This window comes from Ctenopharyngodon idella, chromosome 7, assembly GCF_019924925.1.
Source record: "Ctenopharyngodon idella isolate HZGC_01 chromosome 7, HZGC01, whole genome shotgun sequence".
Classification (NCBI taxonomy): Eukaryota; Metazoa; Chordata; class Actinopteri; order Cypriniformes; family Xenocyprididae; genus Ctenopharyngodon; species Ctenopharyngodon idella.
Window position 1 is genome coordinate 50,086,865 of NC_067226.1, and position 18,456 is coordinate 50,105,320.

Sequence of the window (18,456 nt, forward strand, 5' to 3'; positions counted from 1 at the left end):
CTGTCATTGAGATTACGACACACAAAATGTAGGCAGCATAATGACAGTGCCTTAATAAACACCTGACTTTTGGCCAGAATTATGTTGGGCAATGTCAGAAATATTGATTGTAAACATAATTTCTAACAGCAAAAGTGTTTATAGCAGTAAAAAAGAAGAGTGTTGTCTTCATTCTCTGTCTCTGACTCGTTTCTCAGGAAGCAATAAACGAGATGAACGACGAGCTGCAGGAGAACGCGCGCGAGACGGAGCTGGAGCTGCGCGAGCAGCTGGATCTGGCTGGAGCTCGAGTCCGAGAGGCCCAGAAGAGAGTGGAGGCGGCGCAGGAGACGGTGGCCGACTATCAGCAGACCATCAGCAAATACAGAGAGCTTACCACTCACCTGCAGGTCAGCCAGACGCACAGCTGAAACTGCCCCATGATGCTGTTATAAAGCCTCCTAATGTTGTTTAGAGTCTCCTACAACAGGTTTACATGCGTTCAAGATCAAAAAACACTTTAATTTGCTCATAATATCTACTACAACATCAGCTTTTTTCTTAGAGTTTCTGAAATGCTTCAATCAAGGATTCGGACTCTCTAAACCCTGCCTTTCTGAGAGCTGCTCTGCTCTGGTTGGTCAGATGACCCAGTCAGCTGTGATTAGTCAGAAACCAAGTGCTCATTATCATATCTGAACCTCAGCACTTGATACACAGTGTATATATATATATATATACATACATACATATATACTGTATATATAAAGTTGGTCTTTTCTCCTCTGCGTAAACAGGAAGTGAACCGAGAGCTGACCAGTCAGCAGAGCAGCACAGCTGAACAGCTGCAGCAGCCGACAGCCGAACTCTTCGACTTCAAGATCAAGTTTGCAGAGACCAAAGCTTATGCTAAGGTACCGTTAGCCTGCGTTTTCCACCTGAACCATTAAACGCACCGCGATCGGAGCTACAGATGTGTGTGTGTGTGTGTGTGTGTGTATGTATAGGCCATCGAGATGGAGCTCCGCAAGATGGAGGTCAGTCAAGCTAACCGTCAGGTGTCTCTGCTGACGTCGTTCATGCCGGAGTCGTTCCTGAGACACGGAGGAGATCACGACTGCATCCTCGTGCTGCTCCTGATTCCCAGACTCATCTGTAAGGTAACAGATCGACTCCTCCACGAGTCTCAGACCACTGTGAAAGTCAAAAACACGGTCCCTGTTCTTCATTAAGCATGAGCCGTTTCAGATGCGCTGGTTTGTCGATGTGTGTAATGAAGGGTGTTCCTGTGGTGTGTCGCAGGCGGAGCTGATCAGTAAGCAGGCGCAGGAGAAGTTTGATCTGACCGGTGGTTCTGTGGAGCGTTCTGGACTCCGCGGCGCCGCAGGAGAGCAGCTGAGCTTCGCGTCGGGTCTGGTGTACTCTCTGACCCTGCTGCAGGCCACGCTGCATAAATATGAGCTGTACGTGTCCGTCATCACAACTGCACATCATACAATCAGGACCGTCAAGGGATTAAAAATCTAATTAAATACATGATGATTAATTAATCTAATATAATCGGAAATTAATCACACATCAAATTTGGCCAATTACGCCTAAAAGATAATTTAAAGTCATTATTGTGTTAATGAGAAAAGCATCAAATAGACGTTACAAAAAGTAGCTGTTGAAAGAAATATTTTATTTGATTCAAAATAGAATTTATTACACACACTTTTAGGCCTCAACGGCCATGATTTGTTTTTTTTTTTCAGAATTTAGATATATTTACAGAGTGTTTATTGCAGCTCAGAAGTGACATGAATGCATTTACACTGCAATTACAATAAATAATGACATGAGATTAATGGATTTTAAATGAGTATTAAAGGGTTAGTTCACCCAGGCATGATCATTCTGTAATCATTTACTCTTCCTCATGTCGTTTCAAACCGTATGACTTTCTTCTGTGGAACAGAAAAGAAAATTATTTGAGAAATGTCAGTGGAAGTCAAAGGTAACCAAAACAGTTTGGTTTCCAACATTCGAAATATCTTGAAAGTCATACAGGTGTGAAACAATATGAGTAAATGATGACAGAATTTTCATTTTTGGGTGAACTGTCCCTTTAATTCCCATTTAAAACTATCTCATAACATTTGAAATATCCCTTTAACGTTTTTATTATTATCATTATTATTATTAATAAGGAAATAAAATATTTTTAATGAAATTATACTCCAAAATAAGAAATTAAACTGCCAATAGGTGGCGGTACACTGTAAAAAAAAAAAAAAAAAAAAAATGCTTTTCTTAGTATTTTTGTTTTGTTTCCAGTCCAAATATCTAAAAATTCTTAAATCCAGATGCTTTTACTAGATACATAACATGACATAAGACATTTTTTCTTGTTTTCTGGAAAAAAAAAATCAAAATGAAGTGAGTTTTTGCTTAAAACTAGAAAATTATCTGCCAATGAGGTAAGAAAAAATAATTTTGTTTCAGTTTGAAGTACCAATCAGCAATACATTTCTTACGGTATTTATTAATCTGTGGTATGGTTATTTAATAAAAATACAAATCACTCTTAGTTCATATCAGCTCAGGTCCATTAAATAATATTAACAACTTTTATTAGCAATAAATAAAAGCTTTAGAATGCCTATTTTATAATATATAAATGCTTATTTTTCATTGTTAGTTCATGTGATCTAATGTAGTTAACTAATGTTGACCACAGGAACCTTATTGTGAAGTGTCACCTATAATAACATATCAATGATACTAAATCCTCCTGAATATTTTTGGCTGAATGTGGCATAAATGTTTGGTTTTCAGCTGAAAGAGACATTTAGAAAGGGTTTATTTCAGGTGTTTGTTCAGTCAGAATGAGTGTTTGTGCTCTGTCCGTCAGCGCTCTGAACCAGTGCGATGTGGAGGTGTACAAGCGCATGGGGACGCTGTACTCGGAGATGAGCGTTCACGAGCGCTCGCTGGACTTCCTCATCGACCTGCTTCATAAGGACCAGCTGGATGAGACGGTACAGGTGGAGCCGCTCACCAAAGCCATCAAATACTACCAGGTGCAGACACACACTCACACACACACGCTGTTCATAATGACAGTAATACAGCAGTGGAATGTGTGTGTTCATTGCTGAATGTTTGTTCTTGCAGCAACTGTACAGCGTTCACCTGTCCGAACAGCCGGAGGACTGCACCATACAGCTGGCCGACCACATCAAGGTACATCACCCACATCACGTGACTCATTAAGATTATTAACATTATTTATATCTCGTCACATTTCAGTCAGACTGCAGGAACACACACCGGCTGTAATAAATACTAGAAAAAATACTCAAATAATGATTTGTGTATATACTATTCATACTTTTTAGCAATATAATTTAGTAAAGTTTTATATTTCCAGTTTTCATTTTTTTTTTTTTTTTGTAATATTGTTATTATTATTATTATTTATAATCCCACCAGTGTCATGTTTGTATTATTGATGTTCTATTCTAGTTCATTTGTTAATATTTTGAATTAGATTTTATTTTTATATATTTTTATATTATTTTAATTTTAAGTAATTTTAGTAATTTTGTTTGTTTGTAATTTTATTAGGTTTTTATATATATATATATATATATAAGTATATTTATTAGGTTTTAGTTTATTTGGTTTTAGATGTTTTAGTACTTCAACTACTTTTCAGTTTTCATTTTAATTTTATTTTAATTTGTCATGTTTTTATTTAAATATTGCTGTTTGGGTTTTATTTCAGTTTTATTTTTTATTTATTTCCATTTACTGTCAGTGTTATTTTTATTCCCTTTATATACAATTATAGTTTTTATTAATATTTTGAATTAGATTTTATTTTCATATTCATATTGTTTTCATATTTAATTTTTAGTAATTGTATGTGCTTTTATTAGGGTTTTTTTTAAGTATTACAATTTAGGTTCACATTTTCATTTTTCATTCTTTTTTTTTTGTTTAATTTTTAGTAGTTTCATGTACTTTTTTTTGTCATTTTTATTTTAATTTTCTCAGTTTTAATTTTATTTTAATGTTTATATATATATATATATATATATATAATATTACTGTTTAGGTTTAATTTATTTTTATTTCAGATTTGGTTTTTTATTTATTTCCAGTTAGTAATTTCAGTGCCAGTGTTATTTTAGTATTATTGATTTACTATTTTAGTTTTTATTAATATTTTGTTAACAATAATAATAATAATAATTTACCTTTTTTAATATTTATTATCATTTTAGTTTTAGTAATTTTTTTTGTTTTGTCATAAATGTCTATATAGTTCTTATTCATTTTAATTTGAGCTTTAGTTTTAGTTATTTTATTCAAGTTAAAGTTTAGTAAACAGTAATAATCACCCTGTTCAGTGCCTCAACTTTAACTCTGATATTTATATTTTATTTCAGATTTATTTCAGTAGTAGTTTTAGTTTTGTTAATGATAGTAGGGAAGGTTTCTTCAGGTTTCTGAATCACACACAGCTGCAGACAGACTCATGATCAGTTGTGTTGTTCTCTAGTTCACCCAGAGCGCTCTGGACTGCATGGGGTCAGAGGTCGGCCGTCTGCGGGCGTTCCTGCAGGCGGGACAGGAAGGGGCAGAGCTTTCAGTGCTCCTGAAGGACCTGGACACTTCCTGCGGGGACATTCGGCAGTTCTGCAAGAAGATCCGCAGGAGGATGCCTGGGACGGACGCTCCTGGAATACCAGCCGCGCTCACCTTCCCGCCTCAGGTACAAAAATACACACATCATTACTGAAACATTTTCAGCATCTCGGAGTGGCTGGATTCACACGCTCCTCATCATGACTGTGTGTTGTAGGTGGGTGAGACGTTATCGGACTGCAGGAAGCAGCTGACGCGTGTGGTGGCCGTCCTGCAGGAAGTGGCGGCCGCCGGCGCTCAGATGATCGCGCCGCTGCCGGAGCCGGAGGGACTGACGGCTCTGAAACTGGAAGACGTGACGTTTACAGCAGTGGAGCAGGTACACGACACCGCACACATCATCTCACGCTTGTCACTCCGCTTCGTCGCTTTCAGTGACAGTCTGTATGTGTCCACAGGTCTACGGCGCTCACGGTCTGAACCCGTACGAGTGTCTGCGTCAGTCCTGCAGTGCCGTCATCGCCACCATGAACAAGATGGCCACTGCCATGCAGGAGGGAGAGTACGACGCCGAGAGACCTCAGCGTCCGGTACACACACACACACACTTACACTCTCTCACGCACAGTAATGATCCGTCAAGATCTAATCTCATCTGCTGTGTGTTTGTCTGTTTAGCGCCCTCCAGTGGAGATCCGCGCGTCGGCTGTGAGAGCGGAGATGACAGATGCCGAGGGTTTGGGAAATAAACTGGAGGATCGAGAGACCGTCATCAAAGAGCTGAAAAAATCCCTCAAAATCAAGGTCAGGAGTCAGAAAACAGACCGATAATACACAAGAAATACTCAAATGTAATATAATAATCTCAAGTGCTTAAACTTTTATACCATTTCAAAATGTGAACTATTATCACACAACTCTATAAATATAATTGGATCTATACATCAAACTTCATCCATTACGTCAAACCATTTATACTGTACAGCAAATCTCAGCTGCGTGATTATAATATAAACTATATTATCCTCAATTTAATTCAACACAAAATAAACACAGTTAAAGATGATTTTTTTTAATTCACTTATTCAAAATTTGTGTAAATTCTGCGATAATATTGTTACTGTAAATTCTTTTGGCCACAATAATTGTGTATTAAGAGTCTGATATCATAACAGCCCTAATTATTATTATCAAAAAAAAGGGGGATTTTAAATTACAAAGTATATGTGTGTGAACAAAAATGAAATAAATAAATATATGATTATATATTAGTAAATAATAGTATATATGTGAAGAAGCTGGTGTGTGTTTCGTCTGCTTCAGGGCGAGGAGTTGAGCGAGGCGAACGTTCGTCTGAGTTTGCTGGAGAAAAAGCTGGACACGTCCACGAAAGATGCAGACGAGCGCGTGGAGAAGATCCAGACCAAACTAGATGACGCTCTCAATCTGCTGAAGAAGAAGGAGAAGTGAGAGCTTCACATATTTACATTATCTCACATGGAATCAACTGAAATAGCTGCGGTGTTAAACGCATTACATCTGATTCTTCCCGTCTTTCTGTAGAGAGTTTGAGGAGACGATGGACGCGTTACAGGCAGATATTGATCAACTGGAGGCAGAGAAGGCGGAGTTAAAACAGAGGATCAACAACCAATCACGAGCCGGCGAAGGTTTCCGTGGGCCGCAAGCGTCTGGCATCGCCTCTATCGTCACAGGAGCCGCCGCAGGTACACACACACACATTCCCATCCATCCGCACCGGCACTGGTCTGAACTTCTTAGAACAATTAAGAACAATTAAAACAGAAAAAACATAATTTAGAAAAAATAAAATAAAATGCAATTTGGGGGGAAAATAAAACAGATTTCACAGGGTCCTACATTTTTATGACACATTTGTGTAATAAAAAGGAAGAGCTGAAGCTAATAACCTCTTATTGGCCCTAAAGTTGATTAAATTAACACATATTATACAGATACGTCATATTCATTGGTATTACATGATTTGTTCTTTTTGTTTAATAGATTACACTTTCAACAAAGCGTTTGCAATCTGTAATGTAGTGTAAAAGCTGTTTTTATGCATGTTTTCATTGCATTTACAGCGTTCTGACCAGCAGGTGGCGCTTCGAGCGCTGTAAAACAGTGAATCATTTTGCGCAGCAGTTGGTTCAGTTGATTCAAAGTCTTGAAAAGCTTAATTTCTCGCATCATATATGAGATTAATCAGATATATAAAGGTAATATTGCAGCTTCTGCAAACCTCTCAAACATGAAAATGATGATCTTTTTTATATACAATAAACAGTTAAAGATGAATTTGACTGACAGTATTCCCTTATTCAACATTTTTGTAGATATCGCAATAATATTGTTACTGTTAATTCTTTTGGCCACAATAATCATATAGTTAAAGTCTGACAACCCTAATTATTATTATTAAAAATTGAGTATTTTTATACATCTATGAATTAAATTAAAATGTTACACAAAAAAGAATACAATATTTATGATTATATATTATATTGATTCAAAGTTTGGAAAAGCTTTTTCTCCCGTCTCGTCTGAGGGTCTGTGTTTGTTGTTGTAGTTTTATTTTAGTTTTATTAATATTTTGAATTAGCTTTTACTTATATGTTTCATTTTCATGTTAATTTTTGTTACATTTTTAATAATTTCATTATGTGCTTTTCTTATTTTATTAGTTTTTCATTTAAAAAAATTTTTAGTGTTTATTTAATTCTGTTTAGTAATTTTTAGTGCTTCAACTTAAACTAAAAGAAAATTGCAAACATTAAAAATACGCTGAAATGAGTTTAAGTTAGGAATTATATTTCAGCATTATTTCAGTGTTTGTAATAGTTTGAGTCGCCGATGACGACGCTGGTTGGGTGTGTTTCAGGGGGCGTGTCTGCAGGTGTGGGCGGAGTCTCCGGTGCGGTTCAGGTCGTGGATTCTCCTCTGCTCAAACAGCAGATCGACGTGCAGCGACTCGCCATCAAACAGCTGAAGAGCGAAAACTACAGACTGAAGGTCAGTTTAATCCTCCATCACAGTACGAGCTGAATGAGAACACATGCGGTTTCACTTCATGACCTCTGACCTCCGCTTACAGGCTGAGAAGATGCGCGCGCAGCTGTCGTCGCTGCCCCCGCTGCAGGTGCCGAACATGACGGGTGTGATGGGAGAGGGGGCGGCGTCAGGGTCGCTGTACCGCCGGACGGACCTGCTGCTGGGGAACCTGCTGAAGATGAGCGCCGGACTGAGAGTGGTGGACATCAGCGGCAAGAGCACAGGTCAGAGGACATACAAAACATACAAAGCCAGGAACTGTAATGCTACAACTAGAATGTAGTTTCCTCTAGCTGTGTATATATATATATATATATATATATATATATATATATATATATATACACACACACAGTGCTGTGCAAAAGTCTTAGGCCACCACCAGCTTTGTTGTTTTAGCAATGTTTTAATGACCATCCATATTTATTTTTGGGTCTTTATTACGATACAAACAGAAAATAAAGGAAATATATACACAAAATGTAAAAAAAAAAAAATTCTGAACAAAATTGTTTCTTTAAGCAAAAATCAGTATTTAGTGTGACCTCCTGTCACATGTCTCCTGGACTTCCATTTTCTCAAAAATGAAACTCTGACAAACTTCTCATCAGATTTTGAAAGTTTTCTTGGCCTTCCAGTCCTTTTCTGTTCCATTTATGTTTAACAGAAGGAAACGTTTCCTGTTATTGCTCAAGTGTAAGGGGAAGTCACTAAATACTTACCACTTTAGCCTATAATAGCTGTTTTTTTCTGATTTTGTTTATGTTTTTAATACTTCATACAAATTTTCTGTATTTTATGGTTATATTCTAAGAAAAAGAGACTGGGAAATAATTATATATGGTCATTATACCATTGCTAAAACAACATCTAATGGTGGCCTAAGACTTTTGCACAGTATTTTTTATATATATATATATATATATATATATATATGATTTAAGATTATAAGGGATATAAGTGTTGGTAAGATTGTTTAGTGTTTTTAAAGAAGTCTCTTCTGTTCATTTTTTTGATCAAAAATACAGTAAAAACACTAATTATTATAGTATTTATAATATTGAAATTTAAAATAACAGTTTTCTATGGAAGCCCATTTTCACACCTATGAAGTCATAATTATGACATACTAAGTCTGAATCATTAGACAAGTGTAGTGTGTTTAAAAAATGATGATTTTTATGTTTGAAAAATTGTTTATGTAAAAAATCTAATAAAAAATGTGTTGTCAGAAATATTTTTTTAGATTCATTTCTACATTGAAGAAGAGCAAATATCAAGTTGATTTTAAAAAATTGCTCAATGGAAAAAAAATTAGTTCTGAAGGAGTTAAAAAAAATCAATATTATGAAATAAAAAGTCAAAATTATGAAAAAGTCATTGACATACTAAGTAATAATTATGACAAAGTCTATACTCATAATTTTGACTTAGTTGTGTTTTATTTATTTTTTTATGTCTTATGTGCCGTAAATGAGCTTCCATAATTTTCTGTGAATATATAGTAAACTAATTTATTCCTGTGATCAAAGCTGAATTTTCAGCATCATTACTCCAGTCTTCAGTGTCACATGATCCTTCAGAAATCATTCTAATATGATGATTTGATACTCAAGAAACATTTATGATTATCATCAATGTTGAAAACAGCTTCATATTTTTGTGGAAACTGTCATACATTTTATTTTTCAGGATTCTTGGATGAATAGAAAGTTCAAAAGAACAGCATTTATTTGAAATAGAATCTTTTGTAACATTATAAATGTCTTTACTGTCATTTTTGATCAGTTTAATGTGTTGAATGAAAGTATTAATTTCTTCTCGCTGACCGCTCATGTTTGAAGGATACTGACCGTGTGTGTCTGTGTGTGTGCAGCGAGTGCGAGCGCTCAGTTACTGGAACAGACGGCCAGACTGAAGTCTCTGAGCGACACGCTGGATAAACTGAAGGTCAGTCTGATCACATGCCATCATCACTCACAGGCCATGTGTTTGTTTCAGCACACTGATCATGTGTCTGTGTTTCAGGCTGAAGTGTCGCAGCACGTCGTGTCGCAGCAGCCCGGAGCTCGTGTGCCGTCTGACTTCGCCACGTTCCCCTCGGCTTCTTTCGTCAAGGTCAGAGCGCACAAACACACGACACACATCTGTACACATCAGAGCATGTTAATAACCTGATGTTTGTGTCTCAGGCTAAAGAGGAGCAGAAGAGCGGCTCGGTGCTGGTGGGGAAGGTGATGATCCCCTGTGCCCGCGGTCAGGAGCAGACGCACTGCCTCGTCCTGTCCCAGCAGCAGCTGCAGCGCGTGCACCGCCTCCTCATGACATAAACACACGCACAGCCAATCACACGCCTTGTCCCGCCGGCTCAGGAACCAGTCAGACCAAAGCCGCTCGTCTTCTGATCGTAGATCTCAAAAAGCCATTCAACTCTCAGACGGATCGTTCGCCACACTATCAACTCTCATTGCGTTTCTTCTTTTGTTTAAAACAATAACAGCATATGGGTTTGAAAAGACATGTTTTTCCATTAAGGGAAACAAGAGGAATAAAATCAAAAAAGTAATAGCGACTTTTTATCTCACAGTTCTGACTTTTTTTTCTTGTAAGTTTATAACTTGGTTAAAATGTGGTTTTATTTAGTCTATTTGTTTGGAAACTGGTCTCACATTTCACATCATGAAGCATCGCGGTTTGTTTGTCGTCAGTTTTTGAATAAGCGTTTGATTTGGTGAAGGAGGTTAAATGAATACTAACACTAGCGAAGCTCACTTAAAATGCACCGCTGTAGGAAATCAGTGAGAACGTAATGAATATATGGTAGTTTTGCTCACTCGTATATTAGCGCTTCGTTAGACTCGAAGGACCAACAATCAAGAGATCCACGACTATCACAGAAACCATCTGAATGACACTCATGATTTATGCAAGACAGAAGCACAAATGTGTTTTCAGTCACTGTTTCTTATATTTAACACCTTCTGATCTCTAAAATATGATCTCTGGTTGATTTACATTTATTCACTTGGATTCGTTGGTTCAGTGTTTTAATAGTTTATGCATTTGACATGTTTCTCAATGGAGATGACTGCAATAAAGATGGGAAAAATTTATTTTAGTGTTTGACTGTTGTTATTTTTAACTTTTTTTCCCACCAGCAGTTTTTAAAAATGTTTCCATCCAGCACCAATCATTTTCACAAAACTTTCATCATGAAATTCATGGCTCCGAGAATATTTTGTTGTATGTATGCAATATATCAAAAGATATGCTTTAAAAAAAAATCTAGCTTCGTGTAATCTTGAATGTGGGTAAGTTTCATTAAAGAGGACCTATAATGCCTCTTTCACAAGATGTAATATAAGTCTCTGGTGTCTCCAGAATGTGTCTGTGAAGCTTCAGCTCAAAATACCCCACAGATCATTTATTATAGCTTGTCAAATTTGCCCCTATTTGGGTGTGAGCAAAAACACACCGTTTTTGTGTGTGTCCCTTTAAATGCAAATGAGCTGCTGCTCCCGCCCCCTTTCCAGAAGAGGGCGGAGCTTTAACAGCTCAACAACAACAAAGCTGGAGAATCTCACGCAGCCAAAATGAGGATTGTCAGTAACGGTGTTCAGCCTTACATCATTTTGACAACAACACTCTACTACAACATCTCTAAGTAAGAGGATGCAAGAAAATACAGAAAGAAAAACATTTTATTTTCCCTTTTTTTTTATTGATTAAAGTGCTTTTGATTGACATGAACCATAGAAGGATTAAGTGATTAAATCATAAAGAGGAGCATAAGCATTTAAAAAGAAAAACGCAAACAAGGTAACAAGTAACAAAGTGCAAACAAGGTACAGTAACAAAAGCCTCTGAACTTGTTAAAATCATTAAAATGCAATCACAGTGTTACAGCATGTTAAACATGGCTTTCTCAGAGAAAGCGCTGTAGAAGTCAAGCATCTCTTCTTCCGCCTGGACGTCACAGAACGCCGGAGGAATGAACTCCCCTGGATCCTCCACCCCCCTCACTCCATTAAAATAGCTGAAAAACACATTATTATTGTTAAAGTTGAGCTGTTGGGCTGGAGAAAAGACCTACAGTGACCAACACACAAACACTGAAGTATTTTAATCATATATAAAGTGTCTTACGTGGTGACCATCCAACCGCGCTCTTCTGTGTAGTAAAGCGTTGATACCGGGATACAGCCGAACTCTGTGACGGTGGCCATATATTTACCTGGAATAAAACATGGAGTTTCATTGACTGTTTAAATGTGAAGCTCCGGCTGAAGATTCAACATTCGCCCATCCAAAACATGAAACAGAATTTACAACCCTTTTACTTTCTAATGACATGATTTTATTCCTCAGGAAAAGGTTCACATCTGCATGAAAATTAATATTTAGTTGTTTCACAGCAACCTCAAAAACGTTGGTAATACTTTACAATAACATTAACTAACCAACAACACATTTGTTTCAGTATTTATGAATCTTTGTTAATGAAATACAACTTTTCATTTCAGGTCCATTAAATAATATTAACAGACGCAACATTTGATTTTCATAATGCATTATTGAATGTTGAAATTAACATTGACTGAGATTAATAGTATATAATAAAAGTATTTTTCACTGTTAGTTCATGTTAACTAATGTAAACAAATGCTTTATTAATGGCAAATCATCTTAAATGCATCCTGCAGATATTATGTATGTATGTATAATTTTATTTAGTTTAATTTAACATTTTAGATATTTTTTAATCCTTACTTTTTATTTCTTATTTAATCATGATTATTATTATTATTATTATTATTATTATCTATCACTGTATTTTTTTTTAATTTTAAATGCATTTTAAATATCATTTGTATTCCTTTTTTATTTCTTATTTGAATTCATGCTTATTGAATTAATATTATTATTTATATTTTACATTTTTAAATACATTTTTCCTTTTTAACTTCATGATTATTGTTTTTATTTATCATTTTGTTTTTTTTATTTTTTTTAATACATTTAAATAGTTTTTTATTCCTTACTTTATTTTCTTATTTAACTTGACGATTTTTTTTTTAAATACATTTTAAATCATTTTTTATTCCTTAATTTTTTTTTTTATTCACCTTCACAATTATTTTTATTTATTTTATTTTTTATTTTTTAAATACATTTAAATCATTTTTTATTCCTTAATTTTTATTTCTGATTCACCTTCATGATTGTTTTATTTTTATTTATTTTATTTTAATTTTTTTAAATACATTTCAAATAATTTTTTATCCCATACTTTTTATTTGTTATTTAACTTTATTATCATTTTCAATCATTTTTAAGTAAAGCACTTTGAATTATCATTGTGCCTTAAACCGTCATTCATGAAACACGGGCAGAACAAATTTCTGTTACTAAAAATAAATCTTTACAGGCATCACTGTTTCCATGAGGAATCTTTAACATTCATGGACTCTTTCCATTGCATAAAATGTTCTTTAGATTATTAAAATGTTTTTCATACTAAGAAAACATGGTTATTTTAAGAACTGATCACTGAAAGGTTATTTGGGGAACAAAAAATGGTTCTTCAATGGAATCACTGCAAAAAAAAAAACCTTTTGCAACCTTTATTTTTAACTAGTTTTAACACCCTTTTTGTAAATCTATAATGTAACTTTAAGCTGGAACTGAATGAATAGCTTGAAATCAGTCAGGACGTGTGTTGAGTTTGACTCACCTCCGGTCTCAGGCACATCTCCCGTCCAGGTGTTGACCAGCAGACCTTCGCCCGGCCCTGACGATCCTCCCAGAACCACCTGCGCCAGCAGAGAGGCGTTGTGAGGGATGTGAGACGGGTGGAAGGCGGTGTGGAGAGGATTCTTCTGACAGGTCCTGTTTCTGTAGCTGATGGTGTAAACCACACCCTGAGAGAGTTGAGGAGAAACACATTCACAAACCTCTTCATATCATTCATCTGACGGCACTGACGCTACCAGATGAGAGCAAAACTTGTTTTATAGCTGAAGTGAACTCATTTCATAATCTCATAAACTTTATACAGTTGTTGAACTGATCTTCGTCTCATATTTGATGAAGTTTGCTTCACTGATTCTGTGTTTTTCCTGTTTATCCCTGTGAAGCTGCTGAATAAAGCTGACTGGACAAACGCACATGCTGAGTGTCCTTTTTTATCACCCGAGATTAATAACAACTGCATATATGTTTGTGCATGGGGTTTCAGTTCAGTTAATATCTGGTGAATTTAGTCAATTTTTATTTACATACTTTGACTTTCTGTTGAGTAAATATTGACAGAGTACTCGTACTCTCGGTACATTGGTAAATGTTAGAAAGATCAGCGTTCTCCCATTAAAGTGATCGGTCAGACCAAACCGCAAGTCGTAGAGACTTGAAACTTTGAGGGCTGGTAGTACTCACACCGTCTACAACGTCACCAAGACTCGCCCCGATCGACCTGACGGGGGCGCTACAGCGGTCAAAAGTACGAAATTGCTCAAAACTCCTAAACCGCGTATCTTATATTTTCGGATATTTTGGATTTTTTGAAAAAACTACTTTTGCGAACTAGTCTTTAGTCTTAGGTTTTTCGGCCAATCGGAAGCAAACCAGTGTGGAAAGATTCTCTGGAGTCTGACTGTCAATAGCTATAGAAAAAAAGATGAAATTGCGGTTCACGTCTGCGACGGGACGCCAAAACGTTTGGAGTGGGTGGAGCCACTTTTACTAAAACGGCTTTAACTCGTGAATGGAATGAAATAATTTCACCAAACTTGGTACACCAGTGTACAGCCTCAGTCTGTGGTCGTGTGAAAGAGGACGCGGAGACTGTCCACTTGGTGGCGCTATAAAAAGAAAAAAAAAAACATGAAAAAGGCTATAGCTACGCAACAGTCAGTCCGATTGACTTGAAAACTGGCATGCAGCGTCTTTGTCCAATGTGCCGCGATCTTCTATGAGGATATTTGCGTATCTCGAAAACGCGGCTGCCATCAGCCAGTGAGTTTCGAGCGTCTGTCAGATAAGGTTAATGGAGGCGATCGGAACGAAACACGCTGGACCTGTTTGACTCACTGCCCTAGAGGTCTGTGAGAAATCAGTCACCGGGGGGCGCCATCACGTTTTTCAGGCGCGTAAATGATTGTATACCATGTGGTTTTTCAAGCATGCATGCGATATTCATACCGTAAGATAGATCTCCTCTTTCTGAGCAACATTTGCCTCTAAGAACCGCCGCTGTCAATCAAATCAATCGTTAAATATTGGAGATTATTTTACTTTTGCTAACTTGTCTTAGGTTTTCCACCCGATTGGAATCAAACCAGTGCAGAAAGATTCTCTAGAGTCTGATTGTCAATAATTATAGAAAAAAAGCCAAAAGTTCAATTTACGTCTGCAACGGGACGCCAAAACGTTTGAAGTGGGCGTGGCCACTTTCACTAAACTATCGTTCTTGAACGGAATGAGATAATTTCACCAAACTCAGTGTACGGACTCGGTCTGTGGTCACGTGGAAAAGCATGCAGCAACTGGCCACTTGGTGGCGCTATAACATGAAAAAATTTTATTGGCTGTAAATGGTCTTTTCCATCTATAATCTTGGTCGTTACAAGCTTGATAAATAAAACGTATCTTTTTACGCATGTGCTTACAGGCCTTAAAGCGCTTGAACCCCGATAACTGTTGCTCGCAGCTATATTCTCTATAGTTTTTACACTTTTGCTGCTCCATCCAAACACAAACAAACTGTATGTTTTTGAATGTCATTTTCTGACAGTATATTCCGGCTGATTAACATTGAGGATGTGGAATACATAATTTCTGTCCAGTTTCTGTTCCTGTAACGCTGATATTTCAGAGGTTTGTGTTTGAACATGTATAGTGTTCAAGAGAAATAAAAACCCCTGAAATGATGTTCCTCAGTGTAGTTTCACATTGTGATTGTGTTTCACCTCTCGAAAAAGGAACAGCATATTCAGATGAAACGATCTGTTGTCAACATGTCCAAATTCCCACACACGGATGCGCTGACCAATGGCATCGTAACGATATTTGGCCAACGCCCAGTCCTGACCGTCTCGAGCGCTCTGAAACACACACAGATAGATTCCGCTCAAATGTTTGGAATAATTAAGATTGTTTTAATGTTTCTGAAAACATTTGACCAAGGCTGCATTTATTTGACCAAAAATACAGTAAAAACAGTGAAATATGTGAATATATAGTAAAGTGTAATTTATTCCAGTGATCAAAGCTGAATTTTCAGCATCATTACTCCAGTCTTCAGTGTCACATGATCCTTCAGAAATCATTCTGATATGATGATTTGATGAACAAGAAACTGACTATTATCAGTGTTGGTGAATCTCTGGTAACTCACCACGCTCAGACTGCCGGACAGCAGCGGCGGAGTGCCTGTCGACGCAAGATCACAACATTTAAACAGCGTTTCCAACTAATGAAGCTGATGCTGCACTCGTGATCTGGAATCTGTTTTAGCTTTATTGTTTGTCACTTCCCTTTAACTGGACGGGGCAAATTGTTTTCTGAGATCTGATAACAGACAATCTGACAGTTTAAATGCCCGAACACATCACTGTAATTCCTGCATGATTATGCAGTATTTATGAGCTCATTAACTACATTTAAATATTCATGTCAAACTGCAGGACCATTTAAATTACATAAAAATATAAAATAAACCTAAAATATAATAAATATAAAATATATTTGAATAAAAAAAACTGCAAATTTTGCACATTTTTTACATTTTTTTTTATTTCAAGTGTTAAACCTCATTGAATTTAGTTTAATTTATGAATTTTAAAAACCTAAAAGAAATTGAAAAACTAATTGAAAGTGATTGAAATACTGACCTGCATTCAAAAACAGTTTTGACACTTAGAAATTCAAATACATTTTAATCAAAAATCTTAATTATACTAATTTTAACACTTTTAACAAACATTATTATTGTTAACTAAAACTAAAACTATACAGAAAAAAATGATTATTTGAAATAAAATAAACATTAACTGCAATAAAATAAATTATTAAAAAAATGTATTATCATTATTAATATTATTATTAAACTTTTTTTTTCAGCATTGCTACGGCAACGTTTCTCATTTAAGTTTAAGTACTAAAATAACTCAAAGTAAATAAAATACAACTAATATTAAAACTTAATGAAAACCATATAGACATTTTTTTTTTTTTTTTAAATGCAACACTTCACAATAAGGCTCCACTGGTTAAGGTCAACGCATTCATTAATATTAACTAACAATGAGCAACACACTTTTGTTACAGTTTTTGTTAATCTTTGTTAAAGTTAGTTCATTAAAATACAACTGTTTATTGTTATTTCATATTAGTTCACGTCCATTAAATAATTTCAACAGATACTTTTGATTTCAATAATGCATTAGTGAATGGTGAGATTAAAATTAACTGAGATTAATAGAGATTGATTTATTATTGTTATTTCAACTAATGTAGTTAAGTAATTTAAGAAATGAAACCTTATTGTAAAGTGTTTTTTTCCGGACATGTACCATGGTATATTCTTCAGAGCACCTGTGATCCATGTAAATAATATGGTAGCCTACATGAACATAATCATATGGTATAGTCATTATACAGATGATAATTAGGCCTACAGACATGAATCAGTATTCCAGCACACTTACGGCATTGATGCGGCTTCTGAGCCGAACAACTTCCGGTGAAAACCAGCAGCAGAGCCAGAGAAAGCAGCGACTTCATGATGTTCGCAGCTCTGAAGACTGAACCTCAGTGACCTTCAGCCGCGTCTGTCGGTGTAAACACATCCACAACTTCCTCATTCACTCACAGTTCAGTCCACAATCCAGCCGCCTGCTTTTCCTTCTTTACAAATCCAGTCCGCGGACTCCAGTGAACTTCCACCAGTTCATTCGTTCGGATCAGGATCAGGATATGGGCCATTCTACAGAATCGGTGCAAACCACTTTTTTTAAAGTGAAGTTAAACAAAAAAATATTTATTTTATATTTTATTTTTAAATCATGAATCTTTATGTAAAAAAAAAAAAAAATGTGTCCCGCATTTTCACATCACTATGGAAACAGTGTGTGTTTGAGTCCATTGTCTGAGACTGATTTTAACACACTTCTGAGCCATTCCACCGAATGCGTGCCATTTCTGTCCCCAGGACATTTTATTTATAAATGTGTATGAAAATTAACTCTAAAATACATTTTATTATTAAGCAAAGTGTCCTGAACATGAATCTAACTGCAAATTTAAAATATATAATTTAAAACATTATTAAAAACTACTGAGAAAACTAAAAAAAATAGCATTTGTTACATGTCCCCGCTGTCTAAACCTAAACTTTATCATGAAATATAATCATTAAAATCTTTCAAAAATCTTATTATTTTTGCATTGTTGTGTTAATCCATACACCATCGATGCTAAACAAAAAAAAGAAATCCATAATATGTTATATAAAATACACATTTTAGTCGTGTCCCCAGGTCTTCACTCAGTCCTGTTACCCTCACACATTTCCTCCTCTAAAAAACTTGGAACATTCCAGAAGACACATTGTCAACAGGAAGTTGCATCATCTGGATCTTATGCAGGTCATGAGAAGACCAAAAGTAAGTTCTCTCATTTTAATTTCTGTATATTTGATGAAATTGTAACTATGACTGAGAAGGTCAATCTCAACGTACTGTCCTGTTACCTAAATTATTTCTTAGA

The 18,456-nt window shown here is 35.7% G+C and overlaps 2 protein-coding genes across 7 annotated transcripts in view; one reads left to right on the forward strand and one right to left on the reverse strand.

Moving 5' to 3' along the window:
* Positions 1-10,802, forward strand: part of dctn1a (dynactin 1a) — a 23,438-nt gene extending 12,636 nt beyond the window's left edge. For all 6 annotated transcript variants that reach the window (XM_051898564.1, XM_051898566.1, XM_051898565.1 and 3 more), the window contains 17 exons: positions 198-389; positions 777-893; positions 987-1,139; positions 1,282-1,442; positions 2,876-3,044; positions 3,139-3,207; positions 4,532-4,744; positions 4,835-4,996; positions 5,076-5,207; positions 5,296-5,421; positions 5,941-6,083; positions 6,181-6,344; positions 7,520-7,650; positions 7,733-7,913; positions 9,566-9,639; positions 9,718-9,807; positions 9,882-10,802. In XM_051898564.1, the coding sequence (XP_051754524.1) occupies positions 198-389; positions 777-893; positions 987-1,139; positions 1,282-1,442; positions 2,876-3,044; positions 3,139-3,207; positions 4,532-4,744; positions 4,835-4,996; positions 5,076-5,207; positions 5,296-5,421; positions 5,941-6,083; positions 6,181-6,344; positions 7,520-7,650; positions 7,733-7,913; positions 9,566-9,639; positions 9,718-9,807; positions 9,882-10,019 (2,415 nt within the window). In that variant the 3' untranslated portion in view covers positions 10,020-10,802. The remainder of the gene's footprint in view (positions 1-197; positions 390-776; positions 894-986; positions 1,140-1,281; positions 1,443-2,875; positions 3,045-3,138; positions 3,208-4,531; positions 4,745-4,834; positions 4,997-5,075; positions 5,208-5,295; positions 5,422-5,940; positions 6,084-6,180; positions 6,345-7,519; positions 7,651-7,732; positions 7,914-9,565; positions 9,640-9,717; positions 9,808-9,881) is intronic.
* Positions 10,803-11,388: 586 nt separating this feature from the next.
* Positions 11,389-17,628, reverse strand: epdl1 (ependymin-like 1). The gene is made up of 6 exons (XM_051898570.1): positions 17,397-17,628; positions 16,085-16,119; positions 15,657-15,791; positions 13,424-13,610; positions 11,836-11,923; positions 11,389-11,725 (listed from the first exon to the last, which is right to left on the reverse strand). The coding sequence occupies exons 1-6, from the start codon at positions 17,470-17,472 to the stop codon at positions 11,590-11,592; spliced, it is 657 nt and encodes a 218-aa protein (XP_051754530.1). The 5' UTR covers positions 17,473-17,628; the 3' UTR covers positions 11,389-11,589.
* Between the last annotated feature and the right edge of the window lie 828 nt (positions 17,629-18,456).